Source organism: Haematobia irritans, chromosome 1 (assembly GCF_050003625.1).
Source record: "Haematobia irritans isolate KBUSLIRL chromosome 1, ASM5000362v1, whole genome shotgun sequence".
NCBI lineage: Eukaryota > Metazoa > Arthropoda > Insecta > Diptera > Muscidae > Haematobia > Haematobia irritans.
In genome coordinates, this window is record NC_134397.1 from 112,270,313 (window position 1) to 112,293,931 (window position 23,619).

General features: G+C 34.0%; 1 protein-coding gene across 1 annotated transcript in view; it reads left to right on the forward strand.

Moving 5' to 3' along the window:
• The window catches only part of timeout (circadian regulator timeout), a 1,081,463-nt gene that overhangs the window by 118,693 nt on the left and 939,151 nt on the right, over positions 1–23,619 (forward strand). The window contains exon 4 of the mRNA XM_075291454.1: positions 5,039–5,358. Coding sequence (XP_075147569.1) covers positions 5,039–5,358 — 320 coding nt within the window. The remainder of the gene's footprint in view (positions 1–5,038; positions 5,359–23,619) is intronic.

The window sequence follows — 23,619 nt, forward strand, 5'->3', positions numbered from 1 at the left end:
CGTGAAAGTATACTTCCTCACGAACAATAACCAATAAAGATTTTCATTAACAATCGTTAACAACTCTAGTTTACTCCTCGAAAAATAAAGTATGCACTAAAATTTTCACAAATATATAGCACTGTTGAAACCACAAATACAAGTTCAAAAACAAACAGCATTTTTTTTCTCATGAACAGGGTTGCCAAGCTTTAAATCAACTTTCGATTTGTACTTTCAAAGATGTGCTAAAGAAATTTCAATTGGAATATGCAATAATTTTTCATTTTGGAAATTTGACTTTTTCCGCTGTTTTGCGATTTCCGCCCATAGTGCACTGGTCGAATCTTCCTATGTTTCTATTTTGTTCTTAATTAATGATAAATATCATAAAACTAAAACTAATCCTTCTTCTTTTGTAAAAAAAGCTCGTATCCAGCCATCTAGAAAATCCCAAATTGGCGGATAAAGTAAAATTTTCTTTTAACATATGTGCACTGTATATCGCCTCCTTTGGATTGTTTTATTTATTTGTGGTTTTTTTGTACTCTTTTTTCATCTGAAATGTTTGGGATTGTGGGTGTCTGTGGGAAGGAGTACTTCCGGTGTGTTTTTCTTGTTGTTCTCATTGAAGTCAGACATAAATCACGAAATCTTAATTTTCACACGAACATCAACCATAAACAATGGCAATAGCAATAGTAATAGCATGGCTAGCAAATATCTTTGTACTTTCATGTGATGGAGAACACGTTCTATACTGGTTGCGGTAGTGGCAGTGGCAATGGCGGTGGTTTTTGGGTCTAGTCGAAGTAGATTTGATTGTTGTTTTCCTTCTGACTTCAGTCTGTTTATGATGGCATTTCGACTCCATTTTGAAGGCCACAAAACATTTCAATTACGATAGCATTTTTACGATACAAGAATTTTCCCTTACGGCAGAATGGTATTTGGAAGGATTCTAAAATGGTTGTGAGTATGCATTGGAAACGAAACGAATGTGGTTAACATCCACACTGCTAATGCTAAAGCCATCCAGCATTACTAAGAATTCCATATATTACGTACATAATACATATCCTTGAAATTGGAAAGCAATTCAAAGGTCACATTACAAATAAATGAAGTTTATTTGGGATAAAATATTGAAGTTGGTTTCCAAGGAATAAATTTCACACATATAGATGTCGGCACTACGCTAGTTAAGACATGGATAAAGTGACTGGAACTTGATTATCCGATTTATGACTCCATCATCAGACATTCATAATCGTTCATTTTAAAATTCATTATAAATTTGATTCAGAAACTCTTAAAAGTTAATACTATCGACTTCCACACTGAAAAAGTATTGTCGTGAGGCCAAAGATTTCATATCCTTAAAATACGAATGCGAATTTTGCTGAGCATTGAAGACACATTTCCCCAAAAAAAAAAAGTTTTTTTTCCTTTTCCAAAAGTCAATAAACTTTTCAATGAAGTCGTATTGTCCTTATAATTAAGTATCCTTATAATTTTTCCTGGCTGCTATTAGCTGAGTAAATAAATAAATAAAATAAGAAAGACACGACTTAAAATTGAGTATCATACGATGAAAGAAACATATTTCGGGCTAAGGTAACATAAACATGACTTTAATAATTGGGAAGATTTCTTTAAAATAAATGAAATTGTCTTCTGGAAGTCGAGTCTGAAATTGGAAATTAAAGTTGTCGTTAACACGTTTTTAAAATACTTTGATAGCATATAAAGAAAAAAAAAAGCTGAAAAAAAACAAAAAACTTATATTTCCTTCCTAGAATCAAGTACACAAAACCCAAATTTAAAGAGAATTGTGTCTTAAAAGTATCCTTACTTGAATTCTCCGCTTTTTTTGGCTCAGAATCAATACCAAAATATTTGGAACCGGGTATGCTTTTTTCTGTGCATTAACTCTAAACTTCCAAAGTGGGGAGGAATGGACACTCAAAAAAAAAAAAAAAAAAAAAAAAAAAAAAAACAGGAAGAAAAAGTTTGGTTAATTTAAAAAAAAAAAATTGTTTGCTTTTTCAAAATTTTAACTAAATTGTATTACAAACTCATATGTCACGCGGATTTCACAAAATTAAGTAAATATTTTTCGACAAATATAAGGAAAATTTATTAGGCATAATAATTATTTTTTTCACTTGTTAAAGAAAATTTCGTAGTTTGAAGAAAAAAATTGCGAGTTCAAAATTACAAAAGTATCTTTAGTTTAGCCATACGAAGTACAAGATGGGCGCATTAGTGGTAAAATTTACAATTTTAAAAAATTCTGAACTATTTTGTGGGAGACTCGAATTATTTTTCCGCTGTTTTTAGTACGCAAAAAATTATTAAAGTCAAGGAAACCTTCTCAAAACATAAAAATCCATGAACTAAAATAGAGTTAAATTGCACACAAAATTTTTTTTCATATTTAATTACGAAATTAATTGATCCAATTAATTTTTTAATTGAAATATCTTCAATCACAGAAATTATAGTATCAATTAAAAAATTAGTTGAAGGTCAATTAAAATATTAATTGATCCAATTAAAAAATTAATTGATACTATAAGTTTTTGTGATTGATCTTTGTTTCAATTAAAAAATTTGTTGAATCAATTAAATTTTTAATTGAATATTTTTTAAAACTCAATTAAGATTTTAATTGGAAAAATTTTCGTGAATTAGCTTTTAAGTTAGTTTTATTTTCCTCGATCAGTCAAAGGATTCCGAAGATATCACTTCTTCTACTAAGTCTTCTACTTCTTTCTTCTACTAAGGATAGTCTTTACATCCGAAAAGGATGTAATCTTTACCGAAAACGGTAAAGAGGCATCAGATGTTCATCAGACACGGGGATTCACAATTTTTTTACCATCCTTCGTATTGAAAAAATGCACTGAACGAAATTTTGAACACAGCTCAAATTTTCTTTTGACATTAAACAACTTTCTTTAAAAGCAAATAAAAAGGAATAGAGCCAACCGTTACATCGTTTGTCATAAATTCGGGTTTATTTACTCTGAACAAAAAAAAATAATACTTTAATTAGCAAGGATGAGCCAAAGACTGTTGCAGGATTTACCGAGAAATTCATCTTTGGCAAAAAATCTACCTTCCCAAACGAAATTTTAGACCAACAAATATCGTTTACCATTTTTTTTGTTTTGTTATTGTTGGTTTATTCTTTATACTTTACCATTTTCGCTATAAGGATGTTTGCTTGGAAGAAAAGTAAAGACTTTTTTTGATAAATTCGTACGCTTTTGCGGGATGTAAAAACAAAAAAAACAATTTAATGAAGACTAACTATTAAGTTTTTGGCTAATTGCATCTTCCTTAATATACATTTCTCATTTCCACATTGATTCTTTTACTTCTCAGTACTTGTTTCTGTAATACAAACAATGTAGTAAATATTATTCGATTTTATAAATTTTTAAAATTTTACCTTTCGTTCGCACGGAGCATCGAAACGCGTACAATACACTATCCACTGGCCCTATAGCAGTTATGGTCACATACAATGACCATTTTAGCCATTAACACACAAGCAACACATACAGTCAAGCCGTTCTGTATATAGAGCACATTATGGGGAACACACAAGATGATGTAAAGAAACTATGTTTAAGGAAATCAAACCACTTTAGCCGTTTGGAAGTTTTTTTGTAGTAGAGGTGTGCACGTGACACGAAATTGTCGTGACTCACGAAAATTTTCGTGTTTCGTGCGTGAGTCACGCTCATGACAACAGCGTGAGCGTGATTAACAAACCAAAATGTCGTGCGTGATATCCTATTCCTGCTCACCAACATAAAACGCTTAAGAGTTCAATTCAATTAGTTTAATAACACTCTCGATTTTAATAATGCTCATGTTTTCAGACACTTCGGTAAGGTAAATTAATCATAAAATTATTCGTGAGTCACGATATTTTTCGTGAGTCACGACGTTTTCGTGAGTGAGTATGATTTCTCAGTTGAGAATGTGCGTGAGTAAACTATTACTCACGTGCACACCTCTACTTTGTAGTCAAGATACAAAACGCCAACAAATTTAAAAACAATTTCATTAATTTTCAAGACTTTTTCAAAATTATTAAAGCCACGTTGACCTAAGTCAAACAAATATTTCATCATTGAAAAGTTTATCGAGAAAAATGCGTCTTCTTTGCTAAGCAAAACTCGCACTCGTATTTTAAGGACATGACATCTTTGGCTTCACAACAAAATTTTTTTAGCGTACTTGACCAAAAATGGCTACAACTACAATAACAACTTTTAATCTAAAGCACAAAATACTGTCCCCACTTTGTGAGGCCCATATCTCGCGAACCATTAGAGATATTTTTCAGATAGGTTTAGAGGTTCAAATTATGGAAATCGTTTCACAATTGCGGTTTTGGTAGCTAAAACAAAATTTCATACATCTGAGGTGACCATTTTTCAGCCCGTGGGCCCATTTGGGACCCACAAACTTGCAAACGTAGGGGCAAAATTTTCAACTTTCACACAATATCTTGATCCATTCAAATGTTGCCAAATTATTTTCAAAAAAGATATTTGAAACTAGGGCTGTCGTTCGGGATCGCTTTTTATAAATTAGAATACCTAGTTTAAATTTTCTATTGTTTTGTGTTTGACAGTCAATTTGTGTTTCTTCTTAGCCATATGACTGTACATCCCCAATGGCAATGGGACACATCCTTCGTGGTTAGTTTTATGTCATGTTTGTTTACATGGAAATTTGCTATAGCAACAGTTTAAGTCTCACACTGCTCTTGCCTTCGAAAATGGCTCAATATTACACACAAAACCTAACCTAACCATCACCCCCAAAACACATAATGCCACATACATACCTACACATAAGCAGAGGTTTATTTTAAAATGTGACCTGACTCTCATAAGTTTTATTGAATTGTATATTGACACTAATTTCTCATGTTGTCTTTGTTATTGTTTTTCTGTGGGTCATTTCCTCTCCCTGTAAATCTCTCTCTCGTCTTTTTACTTATGATTTTCTTCTTTGTCATATTTCTCTACAGACAGCCGAGAGTCTTGCCGATGCCTCAATGCAACGTAGTGTCAACGAAAAACAACGGGACGAACAAGAGCTCCTTGCAGCTAGACGCCGAGAGAAACAACGCACATCAACAAAACCGCCTCCAGGGCGACACTCACGTTTCGGTGGCACGTACGTAATTCGTAATCTAAAATCTGTCTCAGATCGGGATATTATCTGCCATCAGCCACTGGAACGTGTTACCGCAATTGATTTCGATCGAGAGAAACAACAACAAAAGCGCTCATTTCGTCACATACGTGAAGAGGCTCAGGTGACGCGTCGCAGTGCCTTCTCCGTACGGTAAGTATCAACAAATAATTGAAATTTTCCTTTTGCCAGACAATTCATTGTATGTGGAATATTTCAAATGACGAAAGCATTGAATATTTGTTTCACAATTGCACTATGGCACAGTGGCCAATTTGGGTTCTCTAGCGGCATTTTGTTAATAGCTTACAATGTAATTTTGTTCCAATTCATAAAAAAAAAACAAAGCAGGAATTTTTTTGAAAAAAAAAAATATTTTTTATTTAATTTTTAATATTTACTTTTTGAATTATTATTTTTTTTATATTTATTTTATTTATTTTTTTATTCATTAAACATTTTCCACCATATATTCATATATAGCTATATATAATTTTTATATTTTAACTTAATATTTGTTTATTTAATTTTAATTTTTATATATTTGTTTAATTCAATAAAAATTTTTCTCTATATATTCATATATAAACTAAGAAAAAATGTTATCTTAAAAACATATTACCTACATACGTATATATAAAAATAGTAGATGGTTTACTATCAGATTCTGAGAAATCATCTTCAATATGTTGAATTATGAGCAAGCTTGTAACTTCCTTATCCAAACTAATATTTTTGGTATAGAAAATTGATTAGCCGTTGGACAATGAAGATATTAATGGATCAGAAGAAACAAAAAGAGCATTGCTTATGTCTTCCATTGTATTTTTCCAGAAGACAGTGTTATTATTGCTAATCAAAAAATTCAAAACTTTCAGGATGTGCTTCCATGATCCTATTTATTATATGGCCCACAAGACTTTGCATCGGTAATAATTGGCATAATAATTAGTGACGGGATAGCACTTTTGTTTGGCGAAGCGCAATTTGTTCGTACCATGGATATATATATATCGGCGTTTTGGTTTCGTACTGCTCCCTTTGTTAAGTTCCCAGTGTATCTGGTATGTCTAACATCTGAAAATAGCGCCAGTGCTTTTTCGTCCGAAAATTTTGATGTATGGGGCTTTGCTTTGTTGAAATTTTCTATTACCTTCCTGCCAAACTCCTCATCGTCATTTAAAATGCCTACGGCTATGGACACACTGAGCTTTCCAGCTTTATATAAACTGCAGCTTGCAGCTACCAGCAATGCTTCGGATGATACTTTCTCTGTATGCACTTTCTCAGTATGCACTTGACTTGAGTTATCCTCAGGCACTTTGAAAGCTCGTTTACCGGGCGTCCAATATTTTCAATTATTTTGTTTCCCATTAATACCAATGCCACTCTTGGTGAGATTTTTCAAAAGAAAAAAAAAAAAACACCTTACGTCTGCCACAGGTCTTCAACTTTTGGATAAGCCTATTAGCAAAATTTCGCAGTTTACGAAAAAGCTTCTTGGTAGGAATACCTTCTGCGTACGATATTAAATAAAGAGTGCGTTTTGACACTGACTTTTTGCCTGAAAAGTACAATAAATTAAAGGCTAGCAGGTACTCGCAGTTAATTTTGGATATTTTCGAAAGACAGGTGTATGTTGCTAATACGATTGCGTTTTATAAAAGACATATATATATATATATAGACAGGTCAGAAATACTTGTCTTTTACATAATGCATAGCATGCCGCTAGTATATAATAAAACCTTTAATCAAAATAATAAAAGTTGCAAATTTTACATGAATATACAAACAATATACAAAAATGCGGAAAAATTGCACAGCACTTTCAGAAACATATGTAAACTTTGACAGCTGAGAGCTGCTCATTTGATGTAAGCTGTGCCTTCAAAAAATGTAAGCTGTGCCTTCAATAATAATCTAATGAAGGTATTTGTTATCGATTCTACCAAAAATGGTAGATTTTTACTGTTTGGTAGATTGATAGAATTCTTGATGTTTTGGTCGATTTTGTAAAATATTCCTTTCCAAATAAGAGGTACTTCACAATTCTTCTATAGAAATGCAATTTTAATGAAATTTTCTATAGAAATAAAATTGTGACAAAATTTTCTATAGAAATAAAATTTTAACCAAATAGAATATAGAAATAAGATTTGGACAAAATTTTCGATAGAATTAAAATGTTGACATTTTCGATAGAAATAAAATTTTGTGAAAATTTTCTATAGGAATTAAAATTTTTTGACAAAATTTTCTATAGAAATAAAATTTTGACAAAATAGGATATAGTAATAAAATTTGGCAAAAAATTCCGATAGTAATAAAATGTTGACAACATTTTCGATAAAAATAAAAATTTTGTGAAAATTTTCTATAGAAATACAATTTTGATAAATTTACCAATGAAATAGAAATTTGACAAAATTTTCTGAAGAAATAAAGTTTTGAAAAAATTTTCAAATTAAATAAAAATTTGATCAAATTTTCCATTGAAATAAAATTTTGCAAATTTTTTCCAATGAAATAAAATTTTTACAAAATATTCTATAGAAATAAAATTTTGACAAAATTGTCTATAGAAATAAAGTTTTAATTGCTTTTTGATAGCCGGCTTTGTCTAAACAAATTTGCAAGCATATCTCTATTTCTTTGCCAATGTCAAATCATCGATTTGAGTGCAGTTGGGAGGTACTTTTCCTCTGTTGGTTAACCCTCTTCATTAAATCAGCAAGCTTTTAGTAAAACACACATTAACAACAAAAATCAAAACAACAGTAACACTCTTTTACACTGGAAATGTACATTTTATGAGAGGTGACTTTTCTTATGAATTTTAATCTGTTGAATTCGAAAATAGAAGTTAAATTTTTTTATGGAACAGTTTTTGAGATATCCCGTTACTTTTAGTGTTTATTTTTCCATTAAACAAATTATATCTCGAGTTAGAAATGTCCGATTATATCATTTTTGATACTTAAATGAAAGGTATTGACATTATGAACAATGTATAATTGGATCTGTGATAAGTTAAGTGGTTCCAAATATATCTATGCAAAAGGGGAAATTATTTGCAGAGTTTGTAAGGTTTGAGATCACGTTCTAATAAAACAAAATAAAATCTTAGTTTTTATAGTGTTTTATTTTTAATTCTTTCCAATATTTCGAACACCATCGTTGGCCGCACTGAAAAAAAACCATACTCGGTTCCAAAGATTTTGTCTTTACTGTAAAAAATTTGGTATTGATTCCGAGCCAAAGAAGCGGAGATTACAAGTAAGGATACTTTTAAGACACAATTCTCTTTTAAATGTAGGTTTTGTGTACTTGCTTCTAGGAAGCAAATTTTAATTTTTCGCTTTCTCAGCTTTTTTTCTTCATATGCTATCAAAGTCCTTTAAAAACGAGTTATTTTTTATTTTCCAAATTAAGACTCGACTTCCAGTAGAAATTATGCTATGTTTGAAGTAAAAAACTTCTTTAAAATAAAGTTTTGAAAAACATGTTCTATATTTGAACGATTTTTTGCTTTGTAGTCAAGATGCAAAAAGACAACAAATTTAAAGACAATTTCATTAAATTTAAAGATTTTTTCTGAATTATTAAAGTCAAGTTGACCTTAGCCTATAATTTTTTTCTTTCATGTTAAGATACCCATTTTTAAGTCAAATCACTTAATTATAAGGACAATACGACTTCATTGAAAAGCTTATCGACTTTTGGACAAGGAAAATAACTTTATTTTAGAGAAATGCGTCTTCTATGGTAAGCAAAATTTGTATTCGTATTTTAAAGACGTGAAATCTTTGACCTCACGACAATATTTTTTCAGTGCGTCCTCAGGGAAATTAACTTTAACAAACGAAACGAAATTAGCCAAACAAAAAGACAAATAAGTAAAAAACAAAGATATTTACATTTTTAATAAGACAAAGTGACTTGCTCGCCACTGCGTTTGAGTTTACACTAAACACTATTTTTTACGGTATTTTTTTAACTATATTTCTATATATGTGCGCTCAGTGGTCCGTGTCAGTCTTATAATTTATTCTTTTTTCCGTCGGTACATTTATAATATGTAGCATTTCTAACATATATCTCCTTTTGTGATTGTCCTCCTGGGCTAAAATATCTACATCTTGCAGATTGGATTGATAGCCCGTTGTTGTACAATGTGCTGATAGTACCGTCTTCTGTTGCTCTTTGGTCCGATTTATGTCCAGAGAGTCTGTGTTGTGAGTTTTTTGCGCGATTTGGTATTTTTTTTACTTAACGTATTTTGCTTACTGAAATGTTCGGAGAAGTTGGGTATGTATGTAAATTCTTTATATATCGTTGGTTCTTTTTCAACCACACTTTTATTTCTGTTATCTGTTGCTCTTATTATTAAGTCCGAGGTTGTATTGTTTGTTTTAGTACGTATTTTCTTCTCGTTTTCTTGTTGGAATCTCACATCGCTTATATTATATACCCTCTTTATAAAATTGGTCGCTGGGTTAATGATCATTCTACGAGGGTGGTTTGAATGGTAATTTATAAGTCTGTCCGAAGTCGTGGGTTTTTGGTACCAATTAGTTACAAGTTCGTCCTTGTGTCTTAAAATTAGCATGTCAAGGTAGGCTATTTTATTATCTATTACATTCTCCATTTGTGAAAGGAGTTTAGCTGCCCTAAAGTGTCATTTACTTCACTTTTCTTTAAAATACAGAATAAATCGTCAGCATAATTCGTCAAGACCTTTGATTTGTTTGTCATACTCTCTATTGCGTCGTCTAAAAGTGTTTCCATCATAATATCAGCAATGAGTGGCGATGCTGGTGATCCCATTGGTAATCCTTTTCTTTATTCACCAATGGGATCACCAGCATCGCAAATCATTGCTGATATTGTAAATGCAACACTTTTAGACGACGCAATAGAGAGTATGACAAACAAATCAAAGGTCTTGACTATTTTTTAAATAATAAAACACTATAAAAACTAAGATTTTATGTTGTTTTATTACAACATGACCTCAAGCCTTACAAACTCTGCAAATAATTAAACAAAAAGTCAACTATACAACAACTACAAAAAGGACAATTTTCAAAAAAAAAAAAAAAAATATTGTTTTGCAGTGACCCTTTTCCGCCGTAAAGTAAAAACCATTGAAAAACGTCCGGTTTCTCTTCATGGTCGTATAGATGATACTCTAACTTAAGTAGTAAGACCAACTAAGAAAAACGAAAGACAAATGACACAGTTATAAGCAATTGAGTGAACAAAGCCGATGTCAAATTATGCGCGGTTTCCTAAAATATTAAATTTATATGTAGAATATTTGGAAAATTGTCAATTTTTTGCGATATATGAGGGTTGCCTTTTATATTTCAGGATTAGAGAAAAAAAAAACTTTTAGTGATCAAAAATCGCTTTGTTTTTAAAACATATCTATTTATATTAACAAAATATACACTCAAAAAAAGTTTACTTGGATCCAACGATTTTGACCTTCCCTTAAGGATTTTGGTATTAATTCTGAGCCAAAGATGCGGCTACTTTAAAATAAAGAATAGTATCATTATGACAAATTTCACACACATCGACAAATTTTACACACCGATTTTGCATACATTCAATTTTTTATTGTGCTAAAAAAATAAATCGATATAAACTATTTAAGGTTGTAAAAAATCTTTCTTTCCCTTATAAAATAAAAGACAATATTTTCCGCTCAATAATCCACCGTTTGTCCATTTATTACTACTTCAATTTTGGGGGTTACATCTTAATACAAAATTCTTACATTGCAAAATTAAACCGTTATTTTATCGAGAATTTGAAAGAATAGATAATTTGAGATAATAAAAATAAATATTGGATATAAAAAATTACAAGAAAATAAGAAATATGACATTTGAGTGTGATGTCTTTCTTATAATTTTCTACAAAGATATAGTCCACAATAAAACAAAATGATGGCAACATCATGTTAGATATGTTGGATATGGTTTTACACCAGATATATATCATAATTGAATTAATTTCAGTCCATGTAGCGATATATGATTTCAGTTCCAGAGAAATTTGAAGGAAAACCTCTCGCGGTTACTTTCTTATCCTAGTAAAAAAAAATGAAGTTGTTCGACATTTTCCAGAGCACGTGTATTAGGATCGTGTCAATTTCTAGCTTTCGAAAATCACGAAGACATTGGGCAAATCTTCGATCAATGCACTTCAATTACTATTAGTATACACAATTGTCATGCAAAAAATGTCTTCTTTGCCACACTTTAAAATTCATGCATGTCGTATGCAATAAATTGCAAATAAAAAACTTCGCAAGTTCTTCTAAATAAAGAAGATGTTCTTTATTTTAACTTCACATCACTTAATGGTGAATTTAACATGGTGATAAGCCCATGTTAAATTCATCGCTTCAGCGCCAATTTTGCACCACTTCCCGCCTTTTATGCTGGGTTTTTGCACAAAAAGAAAGTTTAACTCACATTTTCTCGTATAATTTTGTAAGAAAATTCCTTTCAATTAAAAGAGATTTTCCATGCATACTTATTGAACATTCTATATGCACATCAGTATATTGAAAAAATCGTTTTAATTTCAAATTTTCTTCTGGGTTCTTGTCAAAACCACGACCCTCTTCTTGCAAATAGATGTCATCCAATTTACCAGAATTGGAGAAAACTTGTGGCCGTTTGATTGCTTTATAGAGGGCGAAATAGATTTGCCAGAATACTAAAATAATTTTAAAATTGTAAACAAAGTCTTGCCCACAGCAGTATAACTTGTTCTATTCAATGTTTAATTTCAACTCATTTCGATAAGGCGCCTCCAACAAGCGAAAGTATATGGATATGTACGTCTCATTAGCATTACCCAGCAAAAAAAAGCGTTGCCAAAAAAGTAATGAAAATGTTCTTTTTGGATCCGGAAGTGGTTCAAAATTGACGCAGAAGCGATGAATTTAACATGGGCTTGTCATAGGACGGAAGTTCTCCATTTCAACAGCCGTTGCATTGAATTTGCATCACTTCTTTAGGAGTGTTCCGAATTCAATGTTTTGGATGTAAATTAAAAAAATTCTGTGATATTTTGTCAAATAAATATTTTTTTTATAATTTTTAATGGATTCTAACGCTTGTCGGAAATATTTGACCTCAAATATTTTCAAAAATTCACAATTTTTTCAGATTGGATTTTGCATTTTTTTACGACAAAATTTAAATGATTTGTACCATATTATGAATTCTTGCTCCGTTTTTAACGTATTTGAAACAAAAAAAGTTAAAATTACCCATTAAAAGTATGAAAAAGTCAAGTTATAAAAAATTGAATTAAAAGAACTTCCTGGGTAGTTAAAATAAAGAACATCATTGGGAGTGCATCTTCTGGAAGTGCTTTTAAAGTTGTGCCTTTGGAAGAACTTTCAAATTTTTTTGCTGGGTACATAAGTGAATGATTGTGACAGCAAATGCATGCACAATAGAGATAGCCTTTCAAGGACAGTGTGTCTGCAATATTTTGCATTCTTTCCTTCTTTTAAAAGTTGTACCGGTCATGCTGATGAATCCATGTCCGTTGATGTTGTAATATTCACATCAATATCCTGCAAGACTTCTTGATGAATATCCAAACGAACATCTCAGATATACTTAAAGATATCTTACTGTCATTGTAGGATAACTCAAAAATTGTAATTCTATAAAGGATACAATAAAAGTTCATGTATATGCCATCTTCTTCTACATTTACTAGCTAACCGATTTCCATTATTACTAGTCGATAAGGTAGTCAAGGTGAAGTTATAGTATCCAGTTTCTAGAATCCTATATGGCATATATATACACAAACACCTATCAATTTCTACCAATCCGTCTTAGTATATTTTGTGATCAGGGCAACGATGTGTGGGTTTAAATACTCAAACAGCATTTATGTGTGGTAGTTAGTGTACGTTAGTGTAGTACGTGTGTGTGGGGCTTCTTATAAACACTCAAAGTCACAAACACATGCAACATTCCTGGATTTTGATGTTGTGGGGGATTGGGAAGTGGAGGCCGAAACCATTCCGAAGAATGTCCATGATTGACTTGAGGTTTACACCTGACAACATACTCAGCAATTGCATTTGTACTCGTCGGTGTTACTGCCACAAAATGGAACAGGTGCTTCAGACTGATATGATTGATGTCTGTAGGTGTTTGTGTCATATTAAATTTTAAGCAATTGCATATACAGCACAAATTTTCAGCTCTCCTATGGCATGTGGCCTTTTTAGGGAAAACGATTACATTTCCTTATATAGAGAGTATTTGCGAAATTGAAATAGAAGATCATCACCATAGTTTTAGATTGAAAGACGATTAATTTTCATACGTAACTAGAGTCTAAGAGTTGGTAGGAAATAATTCACAATTTTATCTCAACGCCAAATTGGGGTGACAGCTAACTATTGTAGCTTCACTTGGATATTGAGAATGGTTTGATTTGGAAGATATTACCCTGAAATGATGGTTTTAAAATTTTGAATGGGAAGTGGAGACTTTAAATTAAATAAGCTGTAAATATTTTCCATATTGGCGAGCTAAAATTCATTTTTATAAACTTTTCCATGTTCCAAGTCTAAAAATATTCCTATTCAACCGCCGAACGGAACGGACGTGTTTTTGTAATAGCGGATAAACTCATCGTAATAGGTACCTACTAAGAATTTCAAGTGTGGTGGAATATTAAGCCACCATGCAGCGAAATTCAAAGTCATCCACTGGGTTGCTAACTTCAGGGCCCAGTGGACGGGTATCGACTGGAGTTATAAATTTGGGCAATGACCAAGAGTTAGGCCCAATTAGTCGACCTGTAGACGGGTCGACAGGTGGCGACACTTTGACAAGTCGAACTTTTTCTAAGGTAACGACATCAAAAGGAGGTAATCCCTCACGAAAGAGATTCAAGGAACGCAGAAATGCTTTGTTTATCCTAAAGAAGTTAGTATCAGTCGACCCAAGCACGCTGTAGACTAAACAAAGCGATTCCTTAAAATGGGCTCAAGGAATTCTTGAAGCTGGCAAAAGGGAGCGTCCACGGATGAACTGCCATCCTCCAAAAGGGATCAAAGATCGTTTGCCTCAGTTGCTAAAGATAGCCTTGTGATGGCTATTATTAATAAAGGAGCATTGGACGGTATGGTTCCAAAGCAAAAATGGGGGGAAATTGAGAATGCTCTGTCTGTCGTCTACTCACAGGTGCTGGAAAAGTTTCCCGGCCCAGATCCTCGACACCAAGAGGCTGGTTGGTATCAAGGACGATTTAAGCTAGTCGCATTTGAGGACCAGAGGCCTATAGAATGTTTTAAAGCTGCTCTGATACTAATTGGTGAAGTTTGGGAAGGAGCTGCACTAGAGTTAGTCGAGAAGAAAGACATACCGGCTAGACCTAGGGCACATGCGTGGATACCTGCAACCCCTTCTGACCCTGAATCTATTTTAAATAGGCTGAACATGCAATCCAGATCTTCCAACAGCTGATTGGAAAGTTGGCCATTTGGATGAAGTGGATGGACCAAGGCGGCATGCAGTGTTTGTATTGAACACTCAGTCTTTGCCACATCTAGCAAAGTCTCGGGGCCGTGTATGTTATGGCTTTCATTATATCCAAATGAAGGTATATAAAAACGATCAGCCAAAGGATTCAGAAATGGACAAGCCTCTGTATGAATCAGAAGTAAGCGGATCCTCTTGCGAAGTCGAGGGAGATACCAAAGTTGAAGACATGGATAGACACCGTATGCGAGAGGAGGTTTCTACTGCCTCAGAACTCACCAAACTTGAACCTACGGCGAGAGTCACCGAGATCTCTGAAGAGGACATTCTTGATGACTCGAATGAAGCGGCTGATGTGACGGTTGTTGAAAATCTCGATGGTCCTACGGATCCTCCAGATAAATCTTCATCATTGTAAGGCTGCATGTGCTGCCTTAAAAGTTATCCTGATGTAATGTAAGGGGAGAGTCGCTAATAGAGTTTATTTTGCGTACTAATCTGGTAGTTTGCAACAAGGAAGATGCCCCAACCTTTGTCACTAAAAACAGGCAAGAGGTTTTGGACATCACCTTGGCCTCGCAAGAACTGAATGAAATGATATCTGAGTGGCAGCTTCTCAGATCATCGCTACATCAGTTTCAAATTTGATGTTCATATCACCAAGACCATATTTCCGCCAAATGTTAGGAAAGCTGACTGGAATAGGTATAGGGAATCGTTCAATATGACGATACCGGAAATAACAGAGACAAATATGAGAAATGTGCAAAATATCGAACACGCAGTGGAGCGGATTACTAAGGCCTTCAACATCTCACTGAAAGCTGCATGCCATAGAGGGAAGCCAAGGGGGAAAATCGACCACCATGGTGGTCTACGGAATTAAGTAATATGTGAAAATCCTGCAGGAAGCACTTTAGCAAGGCAAATTCTACCAGAACCCCTGAGGATTGGGACGCTTACAAGAAGAATCTGAGAGGATACAAGCGAGAACTGAGAAAGGCTCAGCATAACTCTGGACTGATTACGGCAGCAGTATTGAGAATACGTCCGAGGCTTCCGGACTACGGAAGGTTCTAGCATCCACCAAATCCGCTCCAGGTTTCATTAAAACATCGGAGGGCAATTGGACAACGTCCAGTGAGGAGACGCTGGAGGTACTATTGGACACACATTTTCCTGGAAATAAGACGGTTGAACCAGGTTCTGGCGGTGCCACAGTGGCTCAGCGGTCGTTTCCTATCGAGGAAATTGTATCGGAATCTAGAATAAGATGGGCGTTAAATAGCTTTGAACCATTCAAATCCCCCGGACCTGATGGAATTACTCCGGCGGAGTTACAAGCAGTGACTGACAAAATTATCCCCTAGTTGTCGGCGATATATAAAGGATGTATCAACTTATCATATATCCCAGGAAAGTGGAGGGAAACAAAAGTCGTTTTCATACCTAAAGCGGGAAAAGCCTCTCACTCGAGGGCGAAGGATTTCCGACCAATCAGCTTATCCTCATTCCTACTTAAGACTCTGGAGAGGCTGATAGATACTTATCTTAGAACTAGCGTCGATTCAAGTTTGCTCTCGAAACGACAACATGCATACTCGAAGGGCAGGTCTACTGAGACCGCATTACATGAACTAGTCAGCTTTATTGAAAGCTCACTATCTGTCAAAGAATACACAATCGTGGCGTTTCTAGAAGGGGCGTTCAAAATTGTCCATCCGAGCTCGATATTAAATGGACTGACAACTCTGAATGTTGATCCATGTATACTTAGGCTGTTAGACGAACTTCTAATGAAGAGACCTATTTCAGCCACACTAGGACAAGCTAACATACAAAGGTATGTGAACAGAGGCACTCCCCAAGGAGGAGTTCTAGCACCTCTTCTTTGGAATGTTGCTATCAATAACCATCTGCTTACCCTAGAAATAGAAAGGATACAAGTGGTGGCATACGCAGATGATGTGGCTCTAGCAGTCAGGGGAAAATTCCCATCCACAATCAGAGATATTATTCAGAGGGCCCTCCGGATGACTGAGAAATGGGCGAAAGACAATGGTCTTGGGGTAAATCCTGCAAAGACATAACTAGTCATGTACTGCAAAGATCGCAAAACTCCCTCGGTTAGGCCCATTTCCTTAGGGGGTATTGAAATTCCCTTTGGTGAGTGTGCAAAATACCTTGGCGTTATTTGGGACAGGAAGCTGAACTTTAAGCTTAATATTGAAGAAAGGGCGAGAAAAGTAACGGTAGCTTTGTACTCGTGCAAAAGGGCAATAGGAAAAAAGTCGGAACTAAAACCAAAAATTGTGCATTGGCTATACACGGCAGTGGTTAGACCTATAATGCTATATGGTGTTGTAGCCCGATGGCCGGCACTTCACCAGCCACCAAGTTTAGACAAAGTTCAGCGTATGGCGTGTTTTTGTATCTCAGGCGCATTCAGCAAGACAGGAACAAATTCCCTTAATGTCATGCTGCATCTATTGCCTTTAGACATTTTGGCCAAACAGTCAGCTGCAACAACGGCTGTGCGGTTGCGCGAGCTATCTCTGTGGTCAGAAAAAACTTACGGCCACAGTTCGGTCTTCAAAATAATGCCAGATGTGCCTAACGTAGTGGATTACACTTTGGCGTGTCCACTGTGAAGCGTGGTGCACACAGACCCCGGGGAATAAAAGATATATAGATTTCTATACTGATGGCTTCAAATTGAATGGACAAGTGGGTTTCGGAGTATATTCTAATGATCTGGAACTTCGAATAGCGAGTAGATTACCTAATCACTGTAGTGTTTTTCAAGCTGAAATATTAGCAATAAGAGAGGTGGCGAATTCGCTGAAAAGTAATGTTCCAAAAAATGTGGGCATTAATATATACTCAGACAGTCAACCAGCAATAAAATCCTTGGATTCTGTGTTCCTCAACTCGAAAACGGCCATCGACTGCCGCAAATCTCTCAAGAAGATGACTGAGCAGTACAATATTCACCTAATGTGGATGCCTGCCATAGGACCATACCGGGGAACTGCGAAGCGGATGAGTTGGCAAGGCTAGGTACAACCTTACATATTCCAGGGGAACTAGAATCTGTTGGTATGGCCCTGGCTACCTGCAAGCTCATGCTGCGTGAGAAGGCTGTTATGATGGCAAATGTTCGATGGGAGAATTGCAAGGGCTGTAACGACACCAAGCAAATATGGTCCATTTAAACTTAAACCGCACACCAGATATGCTAGTGTTCTCGAGACGTCAGATATCACTCCTGATATCTGCTATAACGGGTCGCTGCCTGATAGGCGATTTTGCAAAAACTATAGGCGCGAAGTATAATGACTATTGTATGAGCTGTCATGATGCGAAGGAAAAGGAATCAATTAAACACCTCCTGTGTGAGTGTCCTGCATTTTGTGTAAAGCGCAAGCAACTTTTAGGAGCATATAGCTTCAGATTACTGGCGGATCTGGAAAACGTTAACTTAAGCAGTCTGCTAATGTTTTTGGAACAATCTGGTTGGTTCAACAAAGGAAAATAATCGAGAAGGTTCGGCGGTTAAAACTAGAAGTGCCCATATGTAATAGGTACTTTTAGTTAATGTGGTATCACAATGGACTGAATAGTCTAAGTGAGCCTCAATCTTAATCGGGCTGCTGCTAACCTAACCTAAGTCTAAAAATAACATTTTGCTCTTGGAATTGTGTTCAGCCAAAAGAATTGCACAAGCAATTAATGCATTCAGAAAATAAATCAGAGTCTATGGGTTGGTAGCATCATTGAACCGTTCTTCTTTAAATATGATGCGAATCGTAACGTAACTGTGAGATGATAGCCAACTTTTTTTTGGCCAAAATAAATCTTGACTTGCATGACCTATGATTTCAACAGAACGGTGCCACATATCATACAGCACTCGTAACAATGGAGTTATTGAGAACTGAGTTCGGTGAACATTTGATTTTACGATCGGGATCGGTCAATTGGCCGCATAGATCGTGCGATTTAACGCCTGTAGACTATTTTTTGTGGACCTAAGATAAAGTTCATCTCTATACAGACTAACCTGCTTTAATTGACGCATTGGAAGACAACATTGAAGCATTTCTTTGTGAGATCGATAATATTGTACTAAGCGTGTGGACCATTTGAGACCTACGCCCAGAAAAAAGTGACCCCTTCTTTAAGTTAAAATGAACTCGTTGCGAAGAAAGTTGAACTTCGTATAGCGCCAAAGGCATTTTTATTTGTTTGAACGATGTGATTTTCTTAGAAATTAGGTAGAATGCATTCCATACATTAGTTAACTTTTTCCTATATTTATGTACCACTACACTACAGAATGTAAAAAATTGACTGAATTGAATTCATATATGAAATAATTTTGTTGAACTTTTTTCATTCATTTGGACAAATCTTACATATTTGTGGTAAATCATGTTTCTTCTCTGCGTGTGCTTTCAGTTTAGGATTTTTGTTTACTGAAACAAGTAAATTTTATTATTTCACACAAAAATTTACCTTAATGGAAATAAAATGGCTAAACTAAATTGATGAACATTTTTTTCCTTTAGATTAGAAGACACTTTTTTCTGGGTGTAGTCGAGGTACACATTTGCATGAAGTAATCTTCAAACATTAAATTATATGGACCGTACTATCGAATCAAACACAAATTTTTTCTGATTCAATCACGGAATTAATTGATCCAATTAATTTCTTAATTGATATGTCTTCAATCACGAAGTTGATGAAACAATTAATTGATTTGATTTGAAATTAAAAACGTAACTATTTTCAATTACTTTCTTCTCTGAATTTGTGTTTTTATTTTGATTAAAAAATTGATTGTTCACCATAAATTTCTATTAAAAATTAAAAAAAAATCGTACCACTTCTTTTAACTGACAGAGTTTGATTAAGAGGTTAATTGTATCAATTAATTTATTAATTCAAAAAGTTTTCAACTTCAATCCATCAATTGGGCATAACTAAATATTTGATTAAAAAATTAATTGATTTGAAAATTTCAATTAATTTTTTAATTTATGCAAAACTCAATCAATGCGGATTGCAAAATCAATTAATTTTTTAATTAACTATGTTTAATTGTAGCAAAAAAATTGGAAATTCTTTTAAAGGCGCAACTTTAAAAGCACTTCCAAAAATGTCCTCCCAAATATGTTATTTATTTTGTTTTGATTATTTTACCCTGCGCCACACTGTGGAACAGGGTATTATAAGTTAGTGCATATGTTTGTAACACCCAGAAGGTGACGAGATAGACACATGGTGTCTTTGGCAATAATGCTCAGGGTGGGTCCCTGAGTCGATATAACCATGTCCGTCCATCTGTCTGTGAACACATTTTTGTGATCAAAGTCTAGGTCGCAATTTAAGTCCAATCGCCTTCAAATTTGGCACATGTTCCTAGTTTGGGTCAGAATAGAACCCTATTGATTTTGGAAGAAATCGGTTCAGATTTAGATATAGCTCCCATATATATCTTTCGCCCGATATGCACTAATATGGACGCAGCAGACAGAGTTTTATACCGATTTGCTTGAAATTTTGTACAAACATAACACTTAGTCGTATAGTCAAGAGTGCAAAATTTGATTGAAATCGGTTCAGATTTAGATATAGCTCCCATATATATCTTTCGCCCGATATGCACTTATATGGACCCAGAAGCCAGAGTTTTATCCCGATTAGCTTGAAATTTTGCACAAGGAGTACAATTGGTAGTATAGTCATGTGTGCCAAATTTGATTGAAATCGGTTCAAACTTAGGTATAGCTTCCATTTATATTTTTCGCCCGATATGGACTTATATGGCCCCAGAAGCCAGAGTTTTGGTCCAATTTGGTTGAAATTTTGCACTAGTAGTACAATTAGTAATATAGTCATGTGTGCCAAATTTGATTGAAATCGGTTCAGATTTAGATAAAGCTCCCATATATATGTTTTTCTGATTGCGACAAAAATGCTCAAAATACCAACATTTTCCTTGTTAAATCGCCACTGCTTAGTCGAAAAGTTGTAAAAATTACTCTAATTTTCCTAAACTTCTAATACATATATATCGAGCGATAAATCATAAATAAACTTTTGCGAAGGTTCCTTAAAATTGCTTCAGATTTAAATGTTTCCCATATTTTTTACTAAATTTGTGTTCCACCCTAGTGCATTAGCCAACTTAAATTTCGAGTCTATAGATTTTGTAAAAGTCTATCAAATTCTGTCCACATCGAGTGATATTTAAATGTATGTATTTTGGGACAAACCTTTATATATAGCACCCAACACATTTGACGGATGTGATATGGTATCGAAAATGTAGATCTACAAAGTGGTGCAGGGTATAATATAGTCGGCCCCGCCCGACTTTAGACTTTCCTTACTTTTAATAGTTTTACGGCCATTTTCATGTAGCTCCGTTAGGCTTTAACTGTCAGTTAACAGAAAGAAAAATGGAAATATCTTTTCTCCGGTTAACTTTAACTGAAAAATTTTCAACAGTTAAGTTTCTAACTGGCATTTGGAATATATACGCAAAATGGCAGATATGTAGATATCACGGTTTAAAAGTTCGTTAGCTAACATAGCACTAACGGAGCTTCATGAAAATGGGGGTTAATGGGAAATTTTAACTTTTTTGTTTCAAATAGTTTATAAAAAGAGGAAGACTTAACAAAATGGTACAAATTATTTAAATTTTGTCGAAAAAATGCTAAATCCATTCTAGAAAAATTTCGAATGTTTGAAAATTGGTGGGGGCAAACGTTTCAAACTTTAGAATGCATTAAAAATCATAAAAAGTTCTAAAAATTATTTATTTGGCAAAATATGAAAAAAAAAAAATTAATTCACGTTCAAAACTTTGAATTGGGATCACACCTTAAGAAAGACACCATATGTCTCACTCGAATGTGGAACGCCGTTCGGACTCGGCTATAAAACGGAGGTCCCTTGTCATTGAGCTTAACATGGAATCGGGCAGCACTCAGTGATAAGAGAGAAGTTCACCACTGTGGTATCACAATGGACTGAATAGTCTAAGTGAGCCTGATACATCGGGCTGCCACATAACCTAACCTAACCTAAGAAGTGATGCAAATCCAAAGCAACGACTGTCGAAATGGTGTACATCTGTCCTATGACAAGCCCGTGTTAAATTCATTGTTTCTTCTTACTGACTTAGTCTTCTGCACTCAAAAAAAAAAATTGAACTCTCTATTTCACTAAAGCCAATTTAACTTTATTTTAGTTCATGGAATTATTATGTTTGGAGAAAGTTTCCTTTACTCTAATAATTTTTTGTGTACGTTTGTTAAATTAACTAAAACCGAGAAAAAAAACTATACTCAAATGAAGCATAAAGATTAACTAAATTCGTGTCTCCCACAAAATAGTTTAGAATTTCTTTAAATTTGTAACTTTTACTACAAATGCGTCTATCATGAACTAAAGACTGTCACTAAAGACATTCTTGCAATTTTGAACTCCATGTTTTTCCTTCAAACTACAAAACTTTCTTTAACAAGTGAAAAAAATTAGTTGTGACTAATAAATTTTCTTGAATTTGTCGAAAAATATTTACTTATTTTTATGACATCGCACTATGGGCGGAAATCGCAAAACAGCGGCAAAAAGTCAAATTTTCAAAATGAAAAATTATGGGATATTCCAATTAAAATTACTATAGTACATCTTGGATAGTAAAAATCCAAAGTTAATTTAAAACTTCGCAACCCTGTTCAGGAGAAAAAGGCTGCCAATGTTTGCCAAAATTTATGCCAGTTGCGTTTAATCAAGGCGAACAAAAATTGACAAATTTGTGCTTAATTTTTTTTTCGCAATAAAAGTGAATAAAGAAAACTTTTAAATGTAGATTCTAAGAGGAGGTTTAGTAGTTCAAAATTTTGTAAAGACTTTACAAAATATTTGTGTTTTTGAACTTGAATTTATGGATTCAAAAGTGCGGTTTATATGTGAAAATTGTAACACATACGTATATTTGCGAGGAATAGAACTAGAAATGTTAACGATTGTTAATGAAAATTTTTGCTTATTATTGTTCGTGAGGAAGTATACTTTTAAGTGCTGTAAAGTTTGTCTGCCCTAACTTGCCCATACCAAAATAAATGTAAGGGTTTTATAGTCAAATTTGGGAAAATCGGGCGATACATATATATGGTAGCTATATCTAAATCTGAACCGAATTTGATGAAATTTTGCACACTTTAAGGATACTATAAGAATTACTTTGTGTTAAATTTGAAGACAATCGGGTAGTAAATAAGCGCAGTATGGTCTAATTTGTCGAAATCGGGCGATACATATATATGGGGGCTATATGTAACTTTGATCCATTTTTTTTCCAAATTCAACCGTGTTTGTCCTTTGACCAAGAAAACATGTTGTACCAAATTTTATCAAAATCGGTTAATAATTGCCATCGGAATCCTGCCAACAACAAACACAGAGGGACGGAATTAGAGTTAGATACCGAAGAATGTGATTTTGATTTGATATTTGTTTAATTTTAATTAATACAATTAATTTAATAAAATGATAATTGGTTTATACTATTTACATCAAGTTCTGGGGATAAAGCGCTTTCTTAATAAGGAAAATAAGCAAATATAAATTAAACTCCATCTAAGAGTATATTCTATAGTATTCCAAGTGGAATTACAATTTCAACCCCTCTATAGTAACGCACCTGGAATAAGGGGGATTGACTCCCTTTTTGTTGGTAACATTTGATTTTGATAAGATATATCGATATACCATGTTTGGCGATGCTAGATTGATTGTAAATAATTTTTGCCGCAAATTTTCAATTTCCGCCCATAGTGCATCGGCGTGA